This window comes from Varroa jacobsoni, unplaced genomic scaffold (assembly GCF_002532875.2).
Source record: "Varroa jacobsoni isolate VJ856 unplaced genomic scaffold, vjacob_1.0 scaffold_1050, whole genome shotgun sequence".
Classification (NCBI taxonomy): Eukaryota; Metazoa; Arthropoda; class Arachnida; order Mesostigmata; family Varroidae; genus Varroa; species Varroa jacobsoni.
Genome location: NW_019213952.1, coordinates 1 through 20,680, shown reverse-complemented (window position 1 = coordinate 20,680; position 20,680 = coordinate 1). Strand labels below are relative to the sequence as shown.

The 20,680-nt window shown below is 38.2% G+C and overlaps 2 protein-coding genes across 24 annotated transcripts in view; both read left to right on the top strand.

Moving 5' to 3' along the window:
• Window positions 1-12,389, top strand: part of LOC111266088 (uncharacterized) — a 76,548-nt gene extending 64,159 nt beyond the window's left edge. For all 23 annotated transcript variants that reach the window (XR_002683871.2, XR_002683872.2, XR_002683869.2 and 20 more), the window contains 2 exons: window positions 10,601-10,684; window positions 11,010-12,389. Coding sequence is in view for 10 of the 23 variants with exons in the window: in XM_022843260.2 (XP_022698995.1) it covers window positions 10,601-10,684; window positions 11,010-11,019 (94 nt within the window). In the remaining 13 variants the exon portion in view is untranslated. The remainder of the gene's footprint in view (window positions 1-10,600; window positions 10,685-11,009) is intronic.
• A 3,086-nt stretch (window positions 12,390-15,475) lies between these two features.
• hgo (homogentisate 1,2-dioxygenase) lies at window positions 15,476-20,024 on the top strand. Its single transcript, XM_022843240.2, has 9 exons — window positions 15,476-15,687; window positions 16,411-16,571; window positions 16,970-17,141; window positions 17,295-17,501; window positions 17,744-17,892; window positions 18,384-18,561; window positions 18,830-18,956; window positions 19,107-19,288; window positions 19,522-20,024. The coding sequence occupies exons 1-9, from the start codon at window positions 15,673-15,675 to the stop codon at window positions 19,654-19,656; spliced, it is 1,326 nt and encodes a 441-aa protein (XP_022698975.1). The 5' UTR covers window positions 15,476-15,672; the 3' UTR covers window positions 19,657-20,024.
• The last annotated feature ends 656 nt before the right edge of the window (window positions 20,025-20,680 follow it).

Sequence of the window (20,680 nt, the reverse complement as noted above, 5' to 3'; positions counted from 1 at the left end):
AATCAAAAAGCGGGAACATTGCCCGACGGAATTAATCTTATGCAAAAACTGTGACGTGATAGGTAAAAAAAAAATTAGTCCAAACTGCAGGTAAAGGCTCTTTAAACATGTCTGCTGTAGATATCTGACCCATAGCTACAGCGACCGCAAATTTTGAGATGGTTTATTTTCACGTTAGAACATGATAGAGATCATAACAGGAGTTGTAAAACCCTCTGCAGCATTTCGAAGTAATTCAGGGGCTGTGTACCGATTTATTTTAAGAAGCCACGAACTACGAAATTAACGCAGACTAGTTCGCAGAGTCTAGTTCCTTCCATCAACTGTTCATATCAAGCCATTAATGTTGCACGTATATATATATATATATATATATATGTGTATAAAATTTCTAGAAAACTTATCAGTAGATCAACAAAAGCATGTTGTTTTGTAATATTCATCACATACACCTTTGAGCTAGAGTTACAGCTGATAGAAATGTTTTCATTGCTCTAAACAGTTTTCATCATTTCATCCGGGTTGCAAAATATTTTTAAAGTTTCAACACTGAAGATGGGTATGACGGGCGAGAAAGAATTGAATTTGCGGCACTGACTTATCGTCGATGCCAAAAAGCTGATAAAGCAGCTTAAGGGATTTGTCCTTCGGACGGTGACGATTCTAGAGCTAAGAGATGTAAGCTCGCCTAGCCATTACTTATTTTTTTTTATAAACCTAAATCGGCTCAAGAGAGCCGTTGTAGAACTCGGAAAAGCTCAGTGAAATGCGTTCTTCAAATCGGAAAGGGCACGTCTGAACGTAACGAGTTACTTTTTTTTGGTAGTACTTTCAGCTATAGAAGCCCCGTCACATATTTTCAGAGTTGTGTCGACAGTTCTCTGATCCCGATACAAGACCGCTAATGAGTGCGGGAAAAGCTTTTTTGCCATCAGATCCTTCAAATTTAATTTTGCTCGGGCAACGTGCTCTGGCCCTAATAAAACAATGACAATGAAATAAAGGCACTTTCTAACGGCACATAATACCTGATCATTAGCAGCAAACGACATACAAAAGAAAAAAGGAGCAAACCAATAAGCGCCACTACGCTTCGAACAAGCTGATAATATTTGAGAAATATTGGAGATTGCCTGTGTGCTCTAGACCTCCTTAGCAAAAAGCTACACAATATGTTCTTTCAATAACGGAAAGCCCGGTATGAATATCTGGTTTTTAAACTAGTAAAACCACCCGGTAAAACTAGCGGCGATATAGAAAAAAAAAAAAAAAAAAAAACAACTATGGTTCCTCGAAATTCTAATAGTTCAATCCAGTCACAAAAAATCTACGAGCCATTAATTAGGTCAAAAAACGGTTATAAACATCTAAGATAAATCGAACAATATGAATTCGTTTTCTGTGATGCTTAACTTCATTGTTATTATCATTGATATCGTTAATACGAATAGTCGCAAATAAACTATTAGTACTGCTATTTTTTCCAGGTATAATTTGTTTATATCTGGCAAATGTGACGAAATGAGAAGACAAACAATCGATCTTTATTTTATCTGTGTTGTATCATTTTCTGCTAAGCAAAAGGGCCCACTGCTCTTTTTTCCTTCCGTTTTTGTTGCCAATGGCTCTTATTGCATTTAACGAATAGAAGTGCAGGGCCTTAATATGTGCACGACCATATGTGCCGCAACGTCAGCTTTTCAGGAAACCCCAAAATTTTGCTTTTGTTATTTTTAATAGTAACACGACAGTCGCTTTCTCAACCTGTTGTCGGGCTAATTGTTTTATTAGGATAAACTGTCTTTTTCAGGATAGGGGTCATATCATCGTTTGAGTATGTCTTAGGGGATCGAGAGATTCAATAGTAATAAATGACTGCAATCGCCCAGTAAATATTTCAAGTGAAAGTAAATGCATACAACGTGTTGAAAATACCCCCAGTCGTTCGGCCTGCTGCGATCGTCGTCCTACTGCTACAAATATCTCTGTAAAGGTGGGCCTCGAAGGGAATAGTTTACCACAACGGAACATTCACCTTATCTACAGTCTTTCATGCACTGCGGCACAGCTGGTCGTTCTGAAAAAGACTGCCTAGAAAGCTAATATATCTGCTATATTATATATAATATATTATATATATAAGCTGAATATTTCAGAGGTGTCGTGATTGACCGGACGGAGTCTTTGGTAGTTTCAGTGAGAATGTAACCGGTTACACCTAGTAAAATGTTTTTCTCGTGGATTATCAATAATATTTTGCTTCCCTAAATGTACTACAATAGATATTATATAGAGATTGGTTGCGTTTCCGGCTTATGTTGACGGTCCGTTGGCATAAACGTTATTAAATCAGTAATTCAGTCATACGTAAAATAGAACTATCCAGCCGCCATTACCTAACATTCTCTTATACACGTAATCAAAATAGCTTGTCATCAAATACGGCCCCGATCATTATTTTTGTGAAAAATCACAGAATTATCGCTACTTTTTTGTCAGTGTTCCGCATCGATTACTATAGTCTGAGACAGATTATTGTATGGAGTCGTGCACGATATTTTATGCCGTTGGGCTATAGGTCAAAATCTTACTATCAATAAGCCATCAAAGGTACCAAACACAGATTGTGCAGCTTTGTGTGTTATTGACGGGACCGCAGGCAGCGATCCTAGTTTCTTTTACTGAGGGAATCTAACTGTTAATCGACCGTGTCTATATGAAACTATTTAAGTCTTAACCTTATTAGAAATGAGCGACGCTGCGAGAGATGTTCGATTAGAAACTCCGAAATTTTTTTTATCATCATTTTTACTAGAAGCCACAATATAACTATTGGTGCAGCTATACAGTTACTGCTGTAACGATTGTGTGTTTACGTCGTGTATAATTTATGGCCTATGTTATTGACTCACTGGCGGACAGGATAATAACACATTTATTTTCCTAAAGGATCAAACGTGCGTGGCTAGATCCAAGGGGCAAACTTGTAAATAGCGCACGGCATCGCAGTGCATCTGTGGCCCCGTCAAAGTCTGCTCTTAAGCTCCTGATAGATTAAGCCAGCTTAGCTAATTCCTGAGAGAGGTTACAAGAAGGAAATGGGTATTAAAATTTGTTAACCCGTTTTATCGAGTTCTATGGGCATAAGCTACCTGAGTTTTGCCTTAATTTTGATATGGTTATAATGTCAAGAAAATACGTTGCTAAGCTCGTCCATAAACATGGGCAGGTATTAAAATTAAATGTTAATGACTAAAAAAATCGGACAGCACTGTGCTAAAGAATTGCAATGAATAACTGTTGTTAATTTATTTATAATATATAATTTCAATTAAATATTTTCAATAAGTATTTTTTTTAATTCAATGATTTGTTCATTTGAATCAAGCGAGGAACGTGCCCCTTGGTTGGCAATCGGTTGTCCTGACTGAGAGGAAAGGAGAGAGCATTAAGGAAAGCAGTGTAAGGGATACGCTAACTAGAACAAAGAAATATCTTTCCGAGAACGTGACTGGACCCCTTTAATGTTAATTAGTCTATCACTCATTAGCAGTCTTACTATTTGTAGTATTGATATTGATATTGGTTTATTTTACAATCCAACTGGTTTCGGTCGCTTACATAGCTTCGCTCAGTTCTATATAGGCAAATGTACAGATGTGGATATTGAAGTAAGTAGCTACATTTCGATTACAAGCTTTATATGTATATATATATATAGATATTCTATATGCGTTTGCTACGTAACTTCGAAAATGTAGAACTTTAACATTGAAGCTATATTCGGCAATTGAAATCACCCTAGATGTTTTTGTGTCTTTGAATTCTAGACTGTTAGATTAAAAATGTCTCCCCGTAGATTAATCACGACTTACTCGAACATATATTTAAAGACCATGTAATAAAATGTATTCGACAGAAAAACACCAACTTTAGATTCCTCAGCCATACACGTAATTTTAACAAAAAAAAAGATTTAAAAAACAAAAAAAAAAAAAACTAAAAAACGATTTAAGTACACTTTTCGATGTCAGAAATTTATGCGGATTTCCTCTCGTTAAACTGTTACTTGCCTCGAGTTATATGCGCGATATAACCTTGCTAATGATACGACGTAAGCTGCCAAGATACATCTAAGTAGATCCTACCTGGGTATTATGGCTGTTATTGGGTAAAGACCGATTTTTTCTATCTACTCATTAACGCTAACTTTTCAGTCCACATTCAGTTGTGGGCCAACTATTTTTTTTATGTATAACTGAATTTAAATACTTCACAGAAATCTCAATTAGGAAAAATGTATTAATTGATTAAAGAGAAACAGTGCAAGACTAGTTCCTATGACCTTTACGAACACTGAAGGTTCTCTTGAGAACATATATATAAGTAGCACTTAAAGCTGAGTTATCCAGAGGCCTCTGGAAAAAGCAAGTCATCATCATAAGCCAAACGTAAACAGCAAGCGTCACCCAGTCATACAAATATTGGCATAGTAGAAGAAACTGAGGAAACCTAGTAAACGACTGTTGAAACAATGGATCTCACTTAAGTAGTAACTTAAGCTTGGTCACGCCGAATCTCTAGTTGAGTCGGTTGGGCGAAGTGAGTAAGTTGTGAACAAAGAGGTTTGAAAATGTCAAATTGTAGGCCTAGGCTAGATGCCTGAAAACGTGATGTACGATGTTCAAAATTAAAAAACAGTCCAGCAATTAAAAAAAAAGCTAAGAAACGATCAATGACATATAGAATGTAAGAGACCCACAAATTGCTTTAACGTTTTGAGGAACTTATGGATCCAAAGGAAGTTTTCGTTATAATACAGTAAGTTCTATATTATACAGTGAGTTTTTTTGGTCTAAAATTTAACATTTTTGAATGGCGTTTACTCAGTTTGTTTGATTATGATAATAGTGATAATGATAAAAGGTTAGAGTCAGCGTAATAGCGATATTTTTTTGATCGCCCCCTAAAGAAGCTTCGGCTAGGAAGATGCAATAATAGTAATAATTTTGACGCGAAAGTAAATCAATTGCAGAAGTCCGTATCGGTGTCAGAAGCAGAGTATCATCATTAGTAAACAAGTCGACATATCATTATAATTTACTCCCGCGCTGTATAAAGTAACGAACTAAAAAAACAGGGGGTTCATTTATAGGGGTCTCGTTAGATTAACAATGGTTATTTGCCATGTTTGCAAAACGTAGTAACGCTGCAGTCAGTCTGAGATCTACTCCGCTCGCAACACCGCCTGCTAATACACATTACAGATTTAAATTAATGTTGTTCCAAATTTTTATGTTAGATACTGCCACGGAACGGCGGACTCTGCTCGCAATCGAAAAACACTTTAAACGGGGTAAAAGTTTCCGACAAAAGCGAACTATACAAACAAGTACACAAAAGAACTTATGGAGCAAACAAGAACGTCACAGACAACTATACAGCTGCTGCGTTAGGCGCAGTAAACAGGTGCATGACAGGGCGACTCCAAGGAGTGCATGCTGTGAAAAAAATCGAAAAAGCGAGTATCGATGACCTAGCGAATTTGATAAAGGGGAGTCACCTGCAGTGATGCAAGTCACTGCATTGGAACCTCTACTTGCTGCTATGTTTTCTTCGTAGGCAGCCGCTAGAAGGGCGGCCCAAGCTGTCCAGGCCCGCTCCCCTCCCCCAAAACCTTCTAAAAAGAAAGCCTTCGTGGCTGCCTGAAAGGAGCAGCAACGCAAGCAAACAAAGTCACAACTAATGCTGAAAAATATATTACGGAAATCAAATATAGCTGATCAGGTAACATTAGTATTGTGCCTTAGCAGCTAATAGCGGGCAAATAATACGTTGCCAGCGAAAGTGTTGTATCTGAGAGAGTGTTTTCTTATGGAAAAAATAAATTTAGAAGAATGTAAGCTTAGGGCTGAAATACCTGTCGGGTTTTTGTGATTGTCCGCCATTTATCAACCGCTAAGCGTAGCAGTAATAGTATCTACTCAAAAAAAAAAACTAAATGTTGTGGACAACATTCTATGTAGGGTTATTTGGTAAGAATTGAACTACAAATAAACTTGTTGTTTATATACGCTATAAAGTAACTACTACTACGATACTGATCTTGTCCGTTACTGGTGATTAATGAATACATACACGAAAAGTCTACTGCTGAAAAAATCATAGTTTAGCTACTGTATTATAATAATGACCCTTTAACAGTAAACCTTTCATAGACATCAAGTATCATATATGTGCGCAGAGTGTTTAGGGCTTTTCGTCAATAGCCGAGTGTTTGCACACTCTATCCGATGACGATATTTTGAAACCATTTATAGCTTTTTTTATTTTATCTACTTATATTTGTCGCCTCGACGCATTACTCCTCAATTATGGTAAAAAGCCCGCGTGCAGTCTGACAGCTTCCCTTCACGTCCCGTCATGAAAAAAGCGGATTTAACTTGATGTCTTCATTACGTAATAGAGATATACCGAAAACGCTACATTCTTATTATTATACAATGGTTGATTTTACGATTAATATTATCGTCATCATCAGATGCACAATCTATTTTTATACACGTCACAAACGATCTGATAATACATAATCATGATCTGAAGGCGCCGCAGCGTATGCTTGCCGCAGTGAAGTATCAGATAAGAGATTAGGATTTCAGTCTCTGTTGACGTAGTTATAGACGACAATACCGAATTTAAATACAAATCCACAACCATATAATTATACTGCTCTAGAAATCCTGTTCTTTGTTTGTTTTCTTTTTCTATGGAAAATTTATGCTACTTGTTGCATAATGTCAAAGTAATATCAACTCTTCGTTCCTTTATTGAAACTGGACTTAGTAATATCGTGGGACCAGCAGCACCTGCGTACACGATAAAATTTTACGCGTCTTAAGGTTGAATTCCAATTGAACTAGCTCAGGGATGATAATTTACCTTCAGCTACTATCCAATGTTAAATATGCGCTCTTCCAACCCCACCAAATATTCTCTGGTTTCCCTTTGTACAAGACGCACGGTCACTGACGAACTAGAGTTTACGTACGCAGGAGGTGTATTCCCTTAAATTTAAAGTCTCGATCTAAACCCACGTACCTTTAGGAATGGATATTCTATTAGCAGGGACATACACTTTACTCTATACATACATGAATGATTTGAGTGCCAGGCACTCAATAAAAAATTGAAAATGGACATTTTTTACCTAAAGTCATAAAAATAGTGTACTAACAATGCTATTACCAGAACTCTATGTGAAATTGATAAGATAAGACTGTATCATTTAAATACGATCGACCGTTTTGATAGGACAAATAACTAAACAGATGTAAACAGCTTGAGCGCCTAGGGTATTGTTTTACCCAATGGGTCCCAAGCCTGATCTCACCACAACCTTTTTGCACAGATAATCAGCAGCAAAGTGTATCGCTATGAAAAACACCTCTTACCATAAAACCTACAGTAATAACAAGACGCTGTAAGTAGTTTCCGTGAGCACGCACACCCGTACAATGCAACTGAAGTGCGACGAGGTAGAACTTCTTCTCCTGTCACGTACGGCAGAGGATCTTTGTCTATACGAAGTTGCATAGTATTTTCTTACATAGCGGTCCTCATCACGTGAACGTTGTTTTGCCGATCGCCAAAGATACAGCCGTCGTAACTCAAAGTCGGCAGTGTCGAAATGACCTTCGCATGGATATACTGGCACCAATAGACATAAGAAAGTGCCTCTCTTCGCCTGATCTCTTTTGAGGGATGTCATTACGTTGCTCTGTTTGATGAGCGACTACGAGCTTGTTTATGAAGACTTCGAAAACAAACATGCGTCTTTATCTATTTCTGTCAGATTCATGTATTAAGGCTACAAGTCTCTTACTGAAGAATTACTTAGGGCACAAAATCAATGTTGTGTCATAAAAACAAGAAGTATTACGCAATATACAAGTTGTTAAGTATTATTTTATCTATTAAGTTGAGTAATACTCGGCATACTCGGTTGGACTCTATTAAAAAAGTCCTGATTATCTAGTGTATCTTCTCCATATATCATGAGTTCTGCATATCATTTACAGACTTCAATATTGCCAACTTGATGGTTTCTACATACGAAAGATACTCCGTAATTAACCCTCATAAAATAATTGATGTAGTAGGGTTGGTTTATTTCTTAGTTATTATCTTTCTTAGTTATTAAAGCGAATTTGAAATCGATACAAATAGACAATGATTAAAGTTAAATTCCATCTTTGATCAATTGGTTTTCGTTAGCCTTTCTATTAGCGATTAAACAAATACATCATTCGAAATAATTTATTTTTGTTATCTAATAAATCCTAGTATTCAATCCTTAAAAGCTCTTAATTTGCCAATAAAGCTAACGATGAAATACGACTAGTCATTCATCCCTAGGACTGATGAAGCTTTGTCATAAAGTCACATAGCGTTATAATTAATTATATTATCCTTTAAACTCATTTTAGCATAACATCGTCCAACCAATACCAACCGTTTAATGAAAACTAACTAAATATCTGTAAATCTTAATTAGAATATGTATAAATTATCGGTCAGCGACTAAAAATCGCAGGCAACCGTTAGATCGTTTTATTAGTACGGGAAATCAATATTGGGGTTCAAGCTTCAAGACTTCAAGCTCGTTCCACCGGACTACAATGCAAGTGTACACCAGGTCCGTTCCGAGCGACACCTATCCTAGAATTAGCTCTACCTTTCTAATTATCCTGTATCTAGTGAAGTTCGCTTCAGCAGTGTCTTTATGGTACCAGGATGAAAGAAAGGGACAAGGTGCTGACCTAGGCAAATTCGAGTCGCCGAAGCCCTAACGACTCCCGAGCTAAAAAAATAAACATTTGAACCTAATTTATTGTATTAATATATTTAGCTTTGTTTCCATTGTGCTTATGCCGCGTCGATGGATATACACCTACGCTAGATACAATGAGGTTCAATACCCTGCGTCCGATTCGTGAAATATACGTGACTTGTTGTTTGAAGTTAGTATCGTTTTACTCTTGCCTAACTGTGAATGGTACTTCGTAAATATACAAATTACTGCAACATCTGTGACCAAAATTAGATCAGTTACATTGGAACGATATATGGGTCAACGTATCGTTTCATTCTGTAAACAACCGTAAACGTTGATATCGTAACTTGGCCCTATCTTTCTGGTACCTCTGCAGTCGGCCTGAGTCCTTCATGATTGTCTTAGCCGATCTGATGAATATATGTACATAACTGCGTTACGCATTCACATATCATGCACCAAAGTCATTCATATATACCGCATCTCGTAGATATAATTTCAGCGTTATAAGGGATCAAAGTGTGTGCCAGTCCCTTTTAGGTCACCCCTTTAGGTTAAAGTAGTTTCTACTTGATTGTAAGGTAATATGGAAATTTGAGGACGATACAAGTATTCTGATACTGCAACGAAGTACTAAAAAAGTTCACCCATTGGTTTACAGTCTTCTATTCAGCACACAGCTTGAAGATAATCTACATCCACTGAAATTCAAGCAAACTAAACTACAACATAATACAGCGGCAAGCTAAACGATGCAATTACTCGTTATCCATATCCAAGCATATAACTACCAGAAATAGATTCATAGAGACCTAGACTTAGATGCCTTTACAAAAGGGTTCATCAACATAATTACTAAACATTTAGGATTCACTATATTGGCGCCTGCAAGTAATCGTTAGATACGCGTCCTTAATAAAAGGTTTACACCACGTCACAGATATCTCATTGCAGGTATATTTATTCTCTTATTATTACTAAAAAAATAGCGACTGATGTAAGACGAATCCCAACCAATCATAGAAGTCGCCGCAGCTCGATAGGCGGTGCAAGTTCTAAATGCTCTTAGCTAGATTTAGGTTAGAAGAGTTTTCGAAAGGCATCGTGTGGGTACCTAAGGCAGCTAATAGAAGCCTGGAGCCAATCGACGAAGCCAACACAGGCAACGAGCCTGAACAAACTGTAGCTGTTGTTAGACCTTTCAGTGAACAAAGCCTTGCGAATCCTCGCTCGATATCAGAAATAACGAACAGACTGAGTCCTCTGAACCCGTCTGATCGTTGCTGTCGACGCCGTAACTCAATGGTCGTTAACGCGAATGTCAACGCCTTATTAAGACGTCAACTCGCTAACAGCTGTTTCGAACCAGATTGGGTTGCCTGCAGTAGGACGCCACACTTTACTGATGAATCCGTTGCCAAACAGATATAGTAAACACATATGCGGCTGCTTAAAGTAGGTAATTTACATTTGTTAAAGTGGGCTTCAGATACCTGAAAATTATAGACAGCTCCTTCTTTCAGAAATTCGAATTTTCCAGAACTCCAGCTTCGCATATTAAGCGTTTGTTTTTTTAGTATCAAGTTTTTACCTGATAATTAAATAAAAAAATCTTAAAGCGCGTCACTACATAACTTCAATCCTATGCGTGTATCGACCATGTCATTTCAGATCCTTTCTTACTAAAGCACTGTCACCTGGTCAAATTTTTTTACAAATGCTATAATTATAATGCCCTAATGTGCAATGGTAAATTCTGTGTTTTAGGCAAGTTTTAAGTATACGAATTAAAATTGGCAAAAAATACACTTCGTGCCCGACAAACGTCGATCTGCGAAACGGTTATGAAGAGTAAGTACAGAGATTAGGTAATTGTGCATCCCCTTTATCGAAGCAGTAACACAGGCCGATGAAATTATACATATATATATATATATATATATATATAATTATAAAATAACAATAATAATGCTATGATGCATGATAATTACAGCATTGATCGTGACAGGTGGCTAGCAACATTAAGATTTATTATGACATATAATCCTTTTTGCATATTCTTTTCATAAGGATCATCATTATCATTCACGACAAGATCAACACTTTTTTGAAAATAATTTATTTATTGCTTACATGGACGAAAACTTACTAGATACTTCGCTCTACTTCCTTTTAGATTTTTCTGACAGTTTGAGACATTCATCGCTTGAACGCCTCAAAGCATCTACTTGAATATATTGGACAGTGTTTAAATAGAGGAACGAATGGTAAGCTCTGTCTCGGTCGACCATAGCACCAACGACATATCACTGTTTTCAACGAGAACAAACATCTATTTTTGCGGTACAATCAGTGTAACTGAAGTGTTAGTTCGTCGACTGAAGACCATTTTTCTAGCAACAGATTAAGACGGGCTACATTAGAAGAGTCGAACTTGTACTGCCTTGTATGCCGGAGCAGAATCGTCAGTGGTCTTAGGTTCATGCTGCAGCTAATAAACGTTACTTAGGTGTTCCGACGGCACAGTGGATGAAAGACAGAATACATTCGAGCAGCAAACGGCTACGTGATCAACTGAAACGCGAGTGCCCTATCCTGGAGGCCAATGCCCTCGATTCAAGGCGAAGAATGGGTGAACACGAAACTTCAAGACACGAAGCCCCTATGTGAAGGAGCTACTACTATATTATATATTACGTGAAGCGTCGCTATAATAGTAAAATGTATCAAAAATTATCAGTATATCGCCACGGGCTTGAATAGTTTATATTCACACTCATCGAACTGTTTTCACGTGTTTTTGTATGAAATAAATTAGCTATCGATTTGGTGACGGTTTGTTCATGGTCCGTCCGGTTACGATACACTACAAGAATATACGATCTTTTTCAATTGCCGTTAGTTATACGATGAGGACAAGAGAATTGTATTGTTGGATCTTCAAGGGCAGGATTTCCTTGATTTTCAGTATCCTCTATTTAGCTTTTTACAACCAATCTGTGTATGTCAAGTCAAGAAGTAGAAATGGAACCAAAAACAATAACACACCATTTCTTCAACGTTATTTTTATTTCTTATTTTGCGTATAACTAAAGGCACGCTTTATCGCTGAATTTGTTTGTTTTGTTTATAGATCCAAAATTTATTCATATGATGAAGAACCTATGTACATACATCTTATATTCGATTAGGTAAAATCAACAAAATAAGGAATAGTCCTATCAAAAATCGATACAAATAGATGACATAGTTTCCACAGATTAACACTAACTTTTCAAAAACAGTTGACCCAATTTAGTAGGACGAAGACGCGGAAGGGCGATCAATTTCATTATTAGATTTTACGCAATTGTTCAAAATTCAGAACAATTAATTATCTAAATAAAAACATATCTATTACTTGAACAGTTTTAATAAAACCGTCACCGTGAGTCAATATCCTCATAAAAACATTTCGAATCCCATATCGTCATATTGCATCACTGATCGGACCAGGTAGGCCGCTATAGGTCGCTAATCTCCTAAAAATAACAAATAAAGAAAGCAGATTTCGACAGTTGTGTAGACTTAATTTGTTACTGTGTCTACATAGGACTAGGCAATCCTGGTATATCTATGTGTATCAGCTCGGCGAACGAAAATACAGCTTCGCTACAGAAAGTTATACATTAAAAAGTTACATTAAGTAACAAAAAATGCTAGCAATAGTGACAAATCTATTATAGAATCTATAGATAGATAGATATTGCCACTATTCTATAGATATAATATTCTCTATTATATCTATAGAATAGTGGCAAAAATTATCTACTAATAGACAGCCAGAAGAGCGGACACCAAGGGATGCTCCTATGCAAAGTGGACGTCTGGTCGTAAAATTTCCGACTGTTGACAATTTTTCTCTTTTTGGAGAAAAAAATTATGTTTTAACTCTAGCATAAGCATATATATAAATGTAACCCGTTCAGATGCCTAAAATACTGCCTCTGTCAAAGGTATTACGTGATATAGTAATTATATGGCTTAGATTTGTATATCTACAGCAGCAAATAATGTTCAAGCTCACGTCGACAAGAAACGCAAATCTTCTTATTTAAAACGTACCAGAAATATAAAACACAATCTTTTTCTGAGGATTTTCTAACTGACATGTTGATCCGGACTCTGCGTATTTTATTTTCTACGCTCTTGGAGAGCTGCTTAGGACTCAGGAACCAACAAAAGATATAGACAATCCAATATCTCGAAAAAAGAGGCCGACACGTGTCTCGAGAATAATGTGGTTTCCAGTGTTATTTTGTAGAAGACAATTTTTTAATTCTATTCAGTAACTGAATAAACGCCCACCCTTGACGCATAACTAGTCCTTGGCATAGATACAAGATCCGAAATTACCAACAAGACGATTTTTCCAACCTGTACACCCCGAATCCGGTAATTATTTATCATACGTAGTTGACGTCTCCGGTAAACAATCAGCATTGTTAAGCTAACAGTGGTTTGACCATTTTTTTTTTTTTACTCTTCTAGGACGCCTTACAGAACCAACGTCCGTAAACAATATCTGAGTCCAATATTCGTTTTATTTTAAACGAAAACCTATTGTAGGTTAGTACCAATCGATAGTTTTTTCAAAGTGGATGATTTCAGAATAAAACGTAATTGCGTCTAGGGTAACGCTTTGAAAGTGAAAAAAGTAGATCTGAAGCTAATTTTACCTAGGCTTTAAAACCGGCCATTTAGGAGAGAATTAAGAATTTTTGACTCTGATCTTAACTTCTTAGTCGAATTGCGCTGTCAGCTATTTATAACTTAGCATAGAAATCCAGGCCAGGTCGAACTTTCGCCAGCTTTTCGCTGTGAAAGGGCTGTGTACGACGCTGAGAACAATCTGAGACTACCTGACTATGCACGCAAGTATGAACTTAGATAAACCAAAAGTTTTGCGATTGATCAAAGCTGACAATAGGTCTTTGGCGAAGGTACTGGTCTTAACCGGCTTCCGCAATGTGCACCTAAATGATCCTTGCGAAATAAAAAAAAAATACCATTACTTATACCCTCGCCCCTTAGTGTAATACTCAGTATCGTATGTACTAGGCACGACGCAACCAACGCCGTAATTCGTACCCAGGAGCTTTTGCGATTCTGAACTATACGGGTAAAGCAAGGAGCCTAGTTTCAAGGAAAAATCAGCTTTGATTGGAAAACTCCGCTATTCTGGCAATAGGTACAAGATTAATGAGTTACATGGGATGAATATGCGAATAGGTACAAATATCAGATAAACCTGTTTCATATTAGGTACGGATCCACGAGTAACACGCCATTGTCAGGCTATACTTCGTTCGACGTGCCATATTCTGATTTTTTGTAGCCCAGATTTGAGATACGCTAGGAGTGTGTACTTATCCAGATGATAGGGAACTGTAAGACTTATCATAGAAACATGTGAAGTTCATGCGTAGGTTTGAAACCAGGTTTACAAAAATGGTTTCGTCCTACGATGAAACATCTAAGTGAGAAGACACGCATTAGATATTGTTATCCATGTCCGTATATTTACGGTGCTTCCGGATTGCTGGTACCCTGACAAGTCCCTGGGGCTCTGGATATATTACAGCAGTTTCAAGACCCCAACGCTCATAGAATGGATAGTTAAGAGACAGCCCTGAAAAACGTTTTAGCAACGTTTATATTGATAGAAATAGCTAACAGAGATACGTTATAAAAAACAATCGACTTATTTTAGAAGAAGAGACTGAATAGCTATTATTACCCTAAACGGAGCATAGTGTATTTATGTACACATTATATAGAGAGGAATTTTGAGAAATCTGGTTCGTCAGATTTTCACCTGTCGGTTATTTAGGGCAACGAAGTGCAAGTATATTACTAGCCCGTGCACGACAACTTCAAGTGGTACGAAAACCTTGATTCAATACGGAAAACGACTACAACATGAACCACTTTAAGGTTAGTTCTTTTCATAGACCAATACACGATATTTGGAGACTATTACAAGTCTCCAAATTTTTTTCTTTTTTAACGGAGGGGAGGAGGGGTAACGTCAATGCAAATTCATGCATAACACCTAATTTGCAGTTCCTGCCCAGTTCTATGGTGGGATAATGGTAGGTAAAACAACGTCAAGGCTGCGACCGATTAACCTCTATGTTAAATAACTGTTGTATTATTTAACACCTGTATAGGAAAGACTTAAAAGAGAGATGACTCGCTTGAAGAATGAAATATCGCTCGTCAATAAGCGCTATATAAACGAGACAGTACTCATTATATAGCGCCTATTGATTTCATCAGTTTGTGCTTCACGCGTTGTCACCCGTTCCCTCTAATCTCGAAGAGATTTGTTATCGTGGGTTTTTTTTTTTTGAATTCCTGTTGCTCAGTCGGCGCCGACATGCTCTAAACATACGGAAAAGACAATATATTTAGGGTAAGGGTACTTCATTTGATGCACCGTATGCGAGTTTATCATTATTTTCATTCTATTACAGCTACCAGCAGACTTCCACTAACGTTCCTACCTCTCCCCAGTAGAAGCTGGGAGCCGGTAATGACTATCACTAGGTCTTGTATCTCTTCACCTTCTATCTGGTCCACGATCTCCTCGCAACAGGTCTCAACGTTTAAAAGCATTCTCACCAGCAGCGCTGCCATTATTGAGGCTGAACAAGGAGAGTAATTTGTTTGTACAATCATCAATCCTATTTAACTGCATTTAGTCACGAGTAATCGTGAACGATATAGATCGTGAATGTTATTCTATTGCCGAAAGTAAACGGCGACCAACGAGGCAGTTCAACAGACGGAGCACCATGCAACACCTCAAGGTAAACCAAAAACAGTTCAGTAATATTTTCTAGTAGTATGTACTATGTGTAATATCATTCCGCGGCGACCCCCTGTTATCTTGAATTCACGCCATTGTATTTACAGCTTAATCATTGAAACCTAGCTTACGAATAAGGTGGGGAACTTTTATTAAGATAAAACTCATTATCTAACAAAGCAGTGTGCGAAGATCAGAGGAGTGAATGGCCTCCCGTACCTCCCAAACGTTGTTTCGTTAAAAGAAAAAAAAATGGCCACCCCACTACTGAATTCATGTATGCCGTAACAGTCCTAACGTTGCCGGTTACCTAAGGTAAAAATGAGACCTATATGTGTTCTTGATTTGATAATTAAAGCATCTTCGTTTCTAGTAAATTACGCACTGCCGTAGCATTTAAGCTTAAAGCAATGATGCTGAACGTTAGTATAGAACGAAACTCGGAAACCTTTTACAATTGCAACCTTCACTGCGAAACGCAAACACAGATGTACGAGCAGCATATGAACAAAAATGTCGTAACTCGTCTGTCTCACGACAAAAATGCCTCTCTTAACTCGCTGGTCTCACACTATCTAACTTTCATATATCTGGCTGAACAGCTTTACCCTTCGTACTTGGTCAGTTTATTCTTGTAATAGAGAGAAAAGGTGACGAAATGTCAGCCACTCGCGAAGCTGCGATGTTATACGTCAGTGTTACGTTTTACACTTTGCTTTTTCAGTACAAGTCGGGTTTTGGAAACGAGTTTTGCAGCGAGGACCCGCGATGTCCGGGCGCCCTACCTCATGCCCAAAATAATCCTCAAAAATGTCCATACGGCCTGTACGCGGAGCAATTGTCTGGAACTTCGTTCACTTCGCCCAGAGAAATAAACAAGCGCAGGTATAGTAAAATAATTATCTAGGCGGTTCAGTTAAAAGTAAACCTATCCTAATGCTAAGGGTCGCGGCAATGGCATAAACGTCTGTAGCTCGGTGGGAATTGTATTGTAGAGTCATCGCGATTAACGATTGTTGAACGCTTCAATGCATTCGTTCTCATGATATTTTCCTCACGAGGTAAAAGATATCGTATCTAGAAGGTTTTCAATTCTGTGATGGGCTACTGTTGTCGGATTCTTCTATGCAAAGCATCTAGTGCGGCCTATGGGGAGTGAATCCGTGCAAGTAGAAGCCATAATATTGGACTGTACAAACCCAACCAACGATGGTCTTAAACCTAAAAATCATGGTACTGTTTTTTCTAGCTATTATAATCGATTGTTGCTTTCCTTGCATCAGTTGGCTGTATCGAATCCGTCCTTCGGTATTGCATGTACCATTCGAACGTTTCCTTACAACGAACAACCTGAGCGATGCGTGGCGCAATCAGTTTCCGAACCCCAATCAGATACGGTGGCGTCCATTTCCCGTACCAGATGGAACCCGGGGTCAAAAAGTTGATTTTATCGATGTGAGTAACGTTTGAAAGCTAGAGCTAGCATCCGTCTAGGCAACTGTCGTGTCTGAATAATTATTATTGCGTCTTTACTGCCTTATGGGTGAAATTTGTTTGTCAGTTTCAATAATAATAATATAAACTATACGCATATCGTCATGTACCTAGGGCCTGAACACGATATGCGGAGCTGGCGACCCACTTTCGAGGCATGGCTTAGCAATTCACATCTACATTTGCTGTTCGCCAATGGACCGTCGAGCCTTTCAAAATGCAGATGGAGATTTTCTCATAGTGCCAGAGTTGGGCACGCTCGAAATCACCACGGAATTTGGCAGAATGCGTGTCGAACCCAATGAGATCTGCGTCATCCAGGTTGGTAGCCAGTTTTAAATACTAAAACTATCTTACGTCTATAGGAACGTATTAAGTACTCCTGTATAGAAGCAAGTCTGAATGGTTATTTCACTAGCTTTGTTTACTTATCATTTTTACTCATTTGTTTTACAAGCACAGCAAGGGATGAATTAAGTACTCCTGTATAGAAGCAAGTCTGAATGGTTATTTCACTAGCTTTGTTTACTTATCATTTTTACTCATTTGTTTTACAAGCACAGCAAGGGATGAGGTTTAGCATCTCCGTAAACGGCCCGTCACGTGGGTACGTCCTCGAAGTATACGACGGACACTTTGTCCTGCCACACTTGGGGCCTATTGGTGCGAATGGCCTTGCCAATCCTCGAGACTTTCTAACACCAGTGGCGTGGTAGGTTTGCCAAACGACGCTCAACATTTAACCTTCATGGGGACATACATACTCGAAGCGAGCTTATGTGCCGACAACGTATAAAAACGTTTCTAATATGATCTTTATTACTTGGCTTTGTTTTTCATCTCTTCTTACTAAGTTATGAACATGTATATGTGCACCCAGATGGCGTATTTGGGTGCCGTCCAACAGTTGCCTGTACAGGCGTCATCGACGGTGCATGTCAAGGAAAACAAACTCAAGAACCACTCCATCTATATATTGTCCGTTCCGTACTAAAGTAGTTAAAAATATTAAGTATACCGTTTTACAGCACGACAAACGCATGCAACCGTATGCTAAAATTAGATTGGGTGGTGATACTCATTATTACTGTGTATTAGATATTTGAAATATACGATTGTCAGGAACAGGTACGTGGGGTACCTACTTCTAATTAATTATTCTTGTATCTAACTCTCCGCCTTATCTACATGCGTCGCGTAAAGGTATGAAGACCTAGACGGGGTCATGTATACACTTATCAACAAATATCAGGGAAAGTTGTTCGCCACCACACAGAGTCACTCACCGTTTGACGTTGTCGCATGGCACGGAAATTTTGTCCCGTACAAATACGATCTCACAAAGTTCGTGGCAGTTAATTCGGTCTCCGTTGACCATTGCGTAAGTTGATGTTGAGTACTTCACAAAACCTGTACAAAAAATTACTTAATTACGATAGTTCCATTTAAAAAAAAAAAAACGTAATTGAGGTGTTGAACGCAGTCGCTCTTCTGTGCGTAGGCTTTTTGTGCACTCCGTGCTTGTATACTAGCAATTCCGTAGCATGTAGCGTGTACGTAGACGATTGTTTTCCACTTCTCTAGAAGAAATCATCTACCAAAGCATTTACATGAGCCGTAAATGTTTTTGTTTTTGTTGCACATTTTAGGACCCATCAATCTTCACTGTACTTACTTGCCCCTCAACAAAACCTGGGGTTGCCATTGCCGACTTCGTTATCTTCCCTCCCCGTTGGTCTGTTGCTGAGAGAACTTTTCGACCACCCTATTATCACCGTAAGTACCACTGATATGCGTAAACGGTACACGCACAAACACACACATACGTAGATAGCCATTGTTTTCAGGCAAGAACTCAATGAGTGGAAGGCTATAGTGAATTTTAAGATTCAGTTATTCTACTTTTGATGTCCTGGTACAATAAAGGTAATTGCATGAGCGAATTCATGGGACTAATAAGCGGTTCGTACGAAGCGAAAGAGGCGGGCTTTGAGCCAGGCGGTGCTACTCTACATTCAATGATGACACCACACGGACCGGACGTTAATTGCTTTAGGCAGGCAACTGAAGCATTACTCAAACCAGTGAGAGTTGCAGAAAATTCAATGGTAGGTTAACGATGCATAGATTAACGACTATTTGATCTATCGTTATAGAGCCGTTTACAAACTGAGCATAGTTCAAAGTTACTAACACCCTGAATCATCACTGGTCTTCTGATACCGAACATCTACAGAAGACACATAGAAAATTAACGGATATTACGTATAGCTCATACTTTCCGATAAATAATGAAGATAAATAGACAATGTATCTCTTTAATGAAAAACTTTAATTTTAGGCGTTCATGTTTGAGTCGTCGCTATCAATGGGTCTAACCCGCTGGGCTGAAGAAGGTTGCGAGCAAGTGGATAAAGACTATTTCAAGTGTTGGCAAGGCTTGCCGAAATTCTTCAACGGCAGGCTGAAACCCTAAGAATCTCGATGTACTACAAGACGCAGTCCTAAATGTCCTCTTTTTGTTCCTTTTCAGTATTTTGCCGGAGCGATATCTATTGATCACTCAAGTAGTATATTGTACGTTCTCGCCTAGGACGGTTCAGCAGTTGGTTACTATGAATATAACGAATCGCAATAGAGCTGTACCGCGCAAAGGTTCTACCGACAGATTTTCTGTTAACAAGCGCCAGAATTGATTTGTCACCCTTCATTAGTTTCAGCCAATTTCCCCGTACAATGAGATCCTCAAAACGAAAATCTATTATTTCCACGATCCTGAATCTGTCTTGCTATGAAATTTCATGTATCGTGAGAAGCAAAAAAAGATTCTTCTTTTTCTTTTTCTTTCTTGTCTCTTTTTTTTATCGTTTAGTGCCCTAAAAGGATAACTGTCTTAAGGAGAAATCTGTAGGCCTTCATATAGTAATAGTTATATAGATTTCAATGACGCAGAATGTGTTTCGTGTGGAAAAATTATCTAATTGGTATGGTTGTAGACTTGGCAAAGCGTTAGGTTTATAAAGGCCCTGGCCAACCTATAGTTAAAACCCAATTTAAAAAAAAAGTGAAAACAACCGCGCATCTGCATTTTATATAACGTATATTACACGAAATATAAGTAATATCTCGGTAATTTGAATACAACGGAGGTATTTACTAGGCTTAACGAACGATGTGATGCTTTCCGTGTGAGGAAAAACAAAAGATCTGCACTTGCTATTGTCATCTCTGTCATTAGTTGGTTCGAAACGAGCCTTTGAAACACCTTTTTCAGCCGTACTTAGTAGACATCGAGGTCTGTAGGATATAGGGTGCTCATGTGGCTTCCCCAACGTCGGCTCTCACCTCCTTACAGTTAATCCTTTTAACTGGCCACCTTCTGGCTGCACAGAGGCAAGTTCAGAAATGATTGTCCTACTTTGTAACAGTGGAATCTGGCCATCGTTTAGCATGCGCAGGTCGTTTTCAAGAGCCACTCCGCATCTCGTTCGCTCGTAGTG

Bases quoted from the DNA above. Each gene is read 5' to 3' on its own strand.
- hgo (XM_022843240.2), top strand. The intron at 17,142-17,294 runs GTGAGTAACGTT...TCATGTACCTAG, and splicing joins AAAAAGTTGATTTTATCGAT to GGCCTGAACACGATATGCGG. The intron at 18,562-18,829 runs GTAAGTTGATGT...TGCACATTTTAG, and splicing joins CGGTCTCCGTTGACCATTGC to GACCCATCAATCTTCACTGT.